This window comes from Nematolebias whitei, chromosome 12 (assembly GCF_014905685.2).
Source record: "Nematolebias whitei isolate Nwh7 chromosome 12, NemWhi1, whole genome shotgun sequence".
NCBI lineage: Eukaryota > Metazoa > Chordata > Actinopteri > Cyprinodontiformes > Rivulidae > Nematolebias > Nematolebias whitei.
In genome coordinates this window covers 13907095-13914566 of record NC_056509.1, presented here as the reverse complement: position 1 = coordinate 13914566, position 7472 = coordinate 13907095, and the positions used below count along the sequence as shown (strand labels likewise).

Sequence of the window (7472 nt, the reverse complement as noted above, 5' to 3'; positions counted from 1 at the left end):
TCGAGGAGAACCAGTCGCTTCAGGCTCCGGCTTCAGTCGCTGCAACTCGTGCTGGGAAACAGGAAGATCCTGACATGACCACAGAGCTCTTCCGAGTCTTATGGGATTATAACATCTTCCACCTCTGGGTGGAACTCTGACGGACTCCACTCATGAGAAGTCCACTCGTGAGGTGAACCTGTGTCGGAGGGAATACCGTCACTACTTCGGACGATTCACAGCTGTTCCTACGGAGACGCTGAAAGGGTGCGTTGAATGGACTTTCGTACCAGTGGAGACATCTCCAGGTAAAAAGTTGATTTATAACACCTAAGTGTACTGGGGAAGAAGCTGAGAAAAGCCCAGAGATTGCCGTCCTGAATGCTGACACAAACAAACCCCCTCACCCATCTTTTTCTCCCATTAAACTTCATCTTTCCATCTTTAAAATTCTTCTATCAAGTAGAAATCATTCCAGATATTTTAGAAATGTCTGTGTAAAGTTTTCAATTACCGCCGTGTGGTCATTCAAAATTGTACAGCTTGCTAAAATTAGCCATGTTGTTATTTTCCATATTTTGCCAATTAATGTAAATGTGTGATATGTTAAACTTTGATTCTGTTAATAAATGACCCACTGTCGTTTGGTGAGTCAAAGATAATTAACGTCTCACGTTACATTTCTAAATTCAATGCACATTATATACGGTCCAGAAAAATGAAAGAATCCGTTTAATTTGTGAATATATCTCATGCATATGTTCATCTACACCAGGCTCCGGTGGTTTCCCTTTTGAGGTTCATCTAGGCGAGGTCTCCTGATGTACTGGGTGTTTTCATAGAAATAGATTTTGGATGGGTTTTTACATACAGAAAAGTCTTGTTGCGGCTTGTCAAGCCACGTTATATCATTTGCTGTTATTATTGCTGGTATTTTGGGGCCTTTTCGATCATATTGAATTAGTATGTTGTCTACATCGACGTCAATTTGCTTAGAGTGTATAATGTCTTCCTTCAGTGTGAGCAGGCATGACAGCAGTGGATTACTTTCTACCCGACGGGCCATGAGCAGGGATGCTTCACTCTTGACTTTCCCCAGAGCTCTGCCCTCTTCTCTTGTCACTCGTTCTTTTTAGAGTTCAAGACAGAGGGGTGATGGGTGTGGCACGTGTGGTAGTAATCTTCTCCACACCCACTTCCATTGGTGGATACTCCACGCGGTGGGCTCCAGTTGGGGGCCTTCTAGCCTGTTAAAGATGCTGTCGAGTGGGCTTTTTCCCCTGTGGAAATGGTCCATTGCTTCTTGCTCCCGTTGTCTGGTATATTCGCGTAATTTTGCCTCAAACTGTCTGTACGGCGCACCCACTTCCACTTGTGAGGTTACTGTACTGACTAGGGGGTGCCCGTCGCCTTGTATGCCGGTCTCGTGGCGTATCCATTCCAGTGGTTGACAGGCGTAGAAACTCGGTTGTACAACATGCCCTGGGGTAGCCTAGTATTTTCAACCACTACCCGATATTTGTCACGTTCCCTTTGATAGATCTTCATTCTCAGGGTTGGGCTTGTTGCCCAAATTATTAGTTCTCCCACCGATATTTCACAGTACTCCATTTGGTGAGGCTCTCCATAGTTGGGGCCCCACTTGACCTTAACCTGCCATCCCAACACCTGCAAATAAACGACATTAAAGATCCACGACGTCCCCATCGGGCTGGGGTTGTATGGTAATCCCCACTGGTCGCTTATCAACATAAAGCCAGTAATCTGTGGAGATGCCCTGGTGAGATCTGGTTACGGAAGGTTCTTACTGGGACCTTGTGTACATAATTTCGCTCCACCACATGTACCACATGAGGTGCGAATGACAATAAAGAATCTCTGACTCTGACTGACTCTGACTTACACTCAAGCTGTAATAATTCTTTGTTTTATTTGTAAAAATTGAATAATCTTTTCTGGGTCAGTCTAATTTTACTAGCTCTCTTCTGGCAATCAGGGCTCATATGGCCCGGTTCTGGATCTTTGATATAACATATTCCATACATACTCGCAGGGTTGTTCCTTAGATCTCGGGAGGAAGTCCATTTCGCCCGGCCAACACACTAGGGCAGTCCTCAACGTAGTTTCGTCCCATGACCAACATACCTCAATGATTTCAGGTAATTTTATGTTATCTCTTCCTCTCCAGATGGGACTAGGGCATCTTATAATACCTATTAGTAATTGTCTTTCTAACCTTTTCCTGCGATGAGATCCGTTGATGAGTCTAGCGCTCCTTCGGTCGGTTCTTACTCATTTGTTTTCTTGTCTGTGAGTTTCCATCTCTTCGGGAACGTCTTGCCGGCCCAAGCTTTCAGCACACTTCGTCTTTTGTCCTTTTTACTTGGTTGAGGCTTTTCTGCGTCGTTTTTACTGTCTTCAATCGGCTGGATTGTGGCTCCAACGGAGTACACTCCCGTGTATGGTGCAATGATAATTTGCATGGAAACTCTAACCCTCTGGGTGGAGTCTGACCTTATGGGAGTGTCCACCCATTGCGCAGCCATTCCAGGAATCTGTAGCACTCCTTTCCTCTCCCAGGATTCCAGGGTCACTAGATACTCAGCTGTTTTTTGCTTGGGTCTAGCCCTGTGTATGGCCCATGCATCCAGGCTGGTGGTGTGGTAGTATAGATTTGTATGCCTGGTCCCTGCCTCTCGAGGAACCTCCGGAAGGTCGATTATTGGGAGATCTTGGTTTAGAATTACCTCTGCTACCAGTTGTGCCCACGTTGTTAGTTCCCAGGGGCCCTTCCAGCTGCCTTTTCGAGCTTCTTCGTTCACTTCATCAGGCAGATGGTTTACTTCACCTCCATCTGTCCCCGGCAAGTCCCTGAACACCCTGAAGACAAGTGGAAACTGGTTAGTACTGAGAGGTGTGTTTCTCACATTTCCCATTGAGGGATTATAGGGCCAGGCTTGCTGCACTGATTGTTCAAGCAAATCCTGAGGGTTCCAACATTTCCCTTTCTTTTTAGCCTTTTCCCCCTCATTTGGTTTAACTATCTCTGGATATAAAGGTGGGGCCGAGTGTGTTGCGTTCGGCCCCTGGTCATACTGTTGCATTCTTGGGGTTTCTTTTGGGGCCTCGGATTTTCTTTCATCCAACTGGGCTTTAAAGGATTTGAGGGGGTCATAGTATCTCCTTACTTGCCAACCCACTGCCCTTTCTGAGTGCAGTAGCTGACTGTTTTGCATTTCTTCTTGATAGCCCTTGTAGTATTCCACGACGGTTCCATTCCACTCACAAGTACAGTCTCTTGGGCCTTTGCCACTCAGATTCCATTGTGTTATTATAATTATCCGAGGCAGGACAGAGAGTCTGCACTTCCCACAAATAAACGCATCCATTACTTTTACAGGTTTTACTTCGAAATCTCAGACATGTTGCTTACTTGCTTTAGGTTTGAGGATTTTCTTTTTCCCTGGTCCTTCCCAAAGAAGGGTAGACCACTTGGGTCCAGGCAGATCACACAGTTGTTTTCCAGCTTGTTCCATCTGAGGGCTTCATCTTCTGTTGACAGGTATACTTTTTTAGCATATTCCAGTGTTTTCAGAGCCCTACCTGCCCAAAGCTCTGAAGCTGTTCTTCATAGGATAACTCCCCCGCATATAGTGACCATTCTAATAAAGGGCCTTATTACAACTGCTGACGTGCGATCCTGTGCTCTGACCCACACCTTCTGCCCCACCTTGAATGAGGTTTCAGGGTCTGGCTGTTCCTCCTTATCATCGGAGCCCCGCCCAGTTTCTTGCGTGGTGAACTGTCGTTGGTTAAGCTCCTCTGAGAGGGAGGGTCTCTCAGCTCGATGCCTGTCATTCAAGGCTTGTCCTATTTCCACAGTTTTAGTACTCCATTCTTTGGTATTAGCATTTTTAGCTATCCAATTTTTGACCAAACCTATGGCTCTTTCGGCCACTCCGTTGGCTTGAGGTGTGTAAGGAGGCGAATACACACGCATTACCCCAAAAGTCTGGCACCAGTGATCCACTTGTGCGTTGCGAAAATGCGTTCCATTATCAGTTCTCAGTTCCTTTGGAACGCCTAACGACCCACAGACTTGCTCCAACATGCTAACAACACTGTTGCCATTAGCTTTTCATGCTGGTTTCACTACCACATACCCTGACATCGAGTCTGCTAGCACTAGAAAGTATTTCTCTCCCTTCTTGCCCGTGACTCCCATAGGCCCAGCTACATCCATGCATACTGAACCCCAGGGTATGGTGCTTTTGATAGTTTGCCCATTCACTCGGTGCCCTCGCCTTCCTGTGTTGTATTGACCACATACTTCACAGTCCTGCAGCACCTTGCAGACTTGTTTTAAAGAGACCCAGAGCTCCTTGCGCTCCAACTCCTTACGTGTAGGTTGCACGCCCGCATGACCGAGGCCTTCATGCACGCCCCGCACAACCTCTAACACATACTCTTCTGGGACCCTCCGACCTTCGAAGGTTCTGTCCCAGTTCTCGATCCCGACAAAAACTATTTTTCTCTGCTGGACGTAGCGATCGACTTCTTTGTTGCCCTACCAGTATTTTCCTTCTCTAGTGTGGGACTTTTGGTGCTCCACCTCTGATTAGAGATAGGACCGGCACAGCCGGCAAGCAGAAAAGCGACAAAAGAGAAACCTGAAAAACAAACAATGCATGACTGGACTCTACACAGATGGATCCAAGAAGGGATCTGATCAGGCGGCACATTGTAGATTTATCATCAAATATCAGGGGTACGAGTGCTGCCGTAGGAGGGGGAGAGTGCTAGGAAGTGCGCAAACAGGAGAAGTTACGGCAGTCCTCGAAGCACTGCTAGAACTGACAAACAAAAAAGTGAAAAGAGCAAAGGTAGTGACTGACAGTCATTACTGTGCACAAGCTTTAAATGAGGACTTATCCATCTGGGAAGAGAATGGGTTTGAGAGTGCTAAGGGAAAAGTGATGGCTCACCAGGACTTGTGGAAGAAAATAGCTGAACTCAGGCTAAATCTGCAGATCAGGGTCTAACAAAATGTCTTCCCATCTACCCCATCTTGTGTTGGTAGCTTTGGTACTCTCAATTGTTCCCTTTCTGAGATATTTGTGCACTTGTCTCTGTGTTATTACTTTAATAGGCTGTCCTTGAGCCAGATCTTTCAGCGTTTCCCAGTATCTAGCAAGCCCTGCTAACACTTTTTCTTCCTGGGGAAACTTTTTCTCAACTGAGGTTAACGTGTAACTCCAGAGAGTAACCAAACCTCCATTTTCATTTTTGACTGTTATCATGGTATCATCTCCCTCACAGCTAACTTCAGCTACGAGTTTTGTCATCAGGCTTCTTGGTTCTAAGCGTACCGCTTCCTGTATTTTTGTTCTGAGTTCTTCCAAGTCATTTTGGTTTTCAGCGGTCCAAATCCAAGCTTTTTTGTTTTTCTGTTCGTTTTCTCCTTCTCTTTTCTTCAGGCAAGCATATAAGGGTTTGACATATTTTTGATAGTTAGGGAGATGATCTCTCACATAGTTGCACAGGCCTAAGATCTTTTGCAGCTTGTTTTCGGACTCGGGGGGGCTGAATCTGTTCGAGTTTCTCTCTGTAGCCCTCTGAGAGCCCCAGATCGGCTGTCACTTGAAACCCTAGATAGTTTATTCGAAACTGCCCAAATTGACATTTCTTCAGATTCAGTTTCAGCCCTGCTTCTGTGACTCAATGCACCACCTTTGCTAGTCTTTCTAGATGTTCTTCTTCTGTGTCATCTGCGATAAACACATCATCTATGTAAACTGTGGCACCTAAGTCTTTAAGCACATCCATTACAGCTGATTGAAACACATTTGGAGAGTTTTTGTATCCCTGTGGTAATCACTGCCAAATGTAGCTTCTCCCTTGATGGGTAAAAGCTGTTTTCCCTTGTGATTGTTTAGCCAGTCTGAATGAGAAGAATCTGTTTGCCAAGTCAATGCAGGATTTGTACTTTTTCACCTGCAGGGTTTTCAGAGTACCTTGTGGATTGATTAGGCTAGCTCGGTTGGCAACTGTTCGTCTGTTAAGTGCCTTAAAATTGATTACTGGTCGCCATCCTCCTCCAGCAGACTCAGGTTTCTTTACTGCCTGGATGGGGCTGTTAGTAATAGGATTAGCTTCTTCTCTAATGATCCCTAAAGCACTTAATTCCCTCACAGTTTTGTTCATTTCTTCAACTGCCCCTGGATTTAGGGGATATTGTCGCACAGGTGGATGCACTCCTCCTTCGATTAAGTGTACAAATCTTTGACCCAAATCCCCGCAGTCCTTTTTAAACTTGGCCGCTGAGGCCAACTCGATGATTTGTTTTAACTTCTCTTTCCCAGCCGGGGAGAAGTCGCTCTCATTTAATTTTTGCTCCATTACTTGGGGGATATTTACAGGTTTATACCACTCTCCTATTTCATTTTTTTCATGAGTTGGCCCTATTTTCACTAACCTGGATTTGAGCTTATCCAGTCGTCTATTCAGGGCTCTTCGGTCCCTTCTTGGCTTTCCTAATTCTTTTAAGTCTATTGTCATGAGGTTGTAAGGTCCCTTTATCCATATAATTCCTTGCCATAAGCCAAAGGACATTTTTTCCATGGTTCCATTAGCCAATTGAACCGTGAGGTGTCCTATTGTTTTTAGGTTTCTGCGGGTCATCGACACCTCTGCCCCCGAGTCTATCAGGTAAGGTTCTCCACCTAGTTTAGTGTAGATTTCATCCCCATCCCAATAGGCATTCTCCAGGGTGACCTGCGACCTTTCGGCCATTATTTAGCTGGCCCTTCACTCCCTTTTGTGTGGGAATCTTGGAGGGCCTTCTTTTCTTCTGGGGTGAGCTTTGCATATTCCTCTGGAGGTATATATTTGCCCCATTTCTGGGGTGTTGGGTTTGCAGCTTGGGCCTGAAATTTCCTTGGTTGTTGGTTCCTATATTGTGGTTCTGGAGGCCTCGGGGTTTGCTCTCTGTATTGTGGCTGCTGAGGGGCCTTCTGTGCTGTTTTCGGTTGTTTTGGGATTTGCCTTATCTCACTTTTCTTTTTCTCTTCCCAGAACTGCTCTTCTAGATCGTAAGACTTCACTGCCTGATCTATTTGGGCGACAGTAGTTTCATGGGGCATTCCGGCAAAGGTGAGTTCTCCCCTTCTCCCTTTGGTTACGATTCTTAAGGCTTTAACGTATCTTTTGGGGGGAATCATTGCTTAAGTTGATACCAGACTGCTGTGAGGCGTTGCCCTTGATCCATACGCACTTTTGCTCGTTGAATCTGAGAGTTATCGTCGTCCATATCCTCCAGGACCAATTTTTCGTATTGGCTTTGAGCCAACTCCCCTTTACTCACTGGGTTTGTGGTGACATTACCCAGCCACAGCTTTTTTGCTGCATCACACTCAGTGGAGCTAACGACCATGGGCCACACATCTTTGATGTATTCCTCAGTTGTCTCATGGGGTCTTTTTTCTCTCACTAAG

The 7472-nt window shown here is 45.7% G+C and overlaps 1 protein-coding gene across 1 annotated transcript in view; it reads right to left on the bottom strand.

Annotated features, from left to right (window-relative positions):
- Nucleotides 1-7121, bottom strand: part of LOC119418755 (trace amine-associated receptor 1-like) — a 41933-nt gene extending 34812 nt beyond the window's left edge. Inside the window, exon 1 of the mRNA XM_037686091.1 lies at nt 7034-7121. Within this exon, the coding sequence (XP_037542019.1) occupies nt 7034-7121 (88 nt within the window). The remainder of the gene's footprint in view (nt 1-7033) is intronic.
- Nucleotides 7122-7472: the final 351 nt, after the last annotated feature.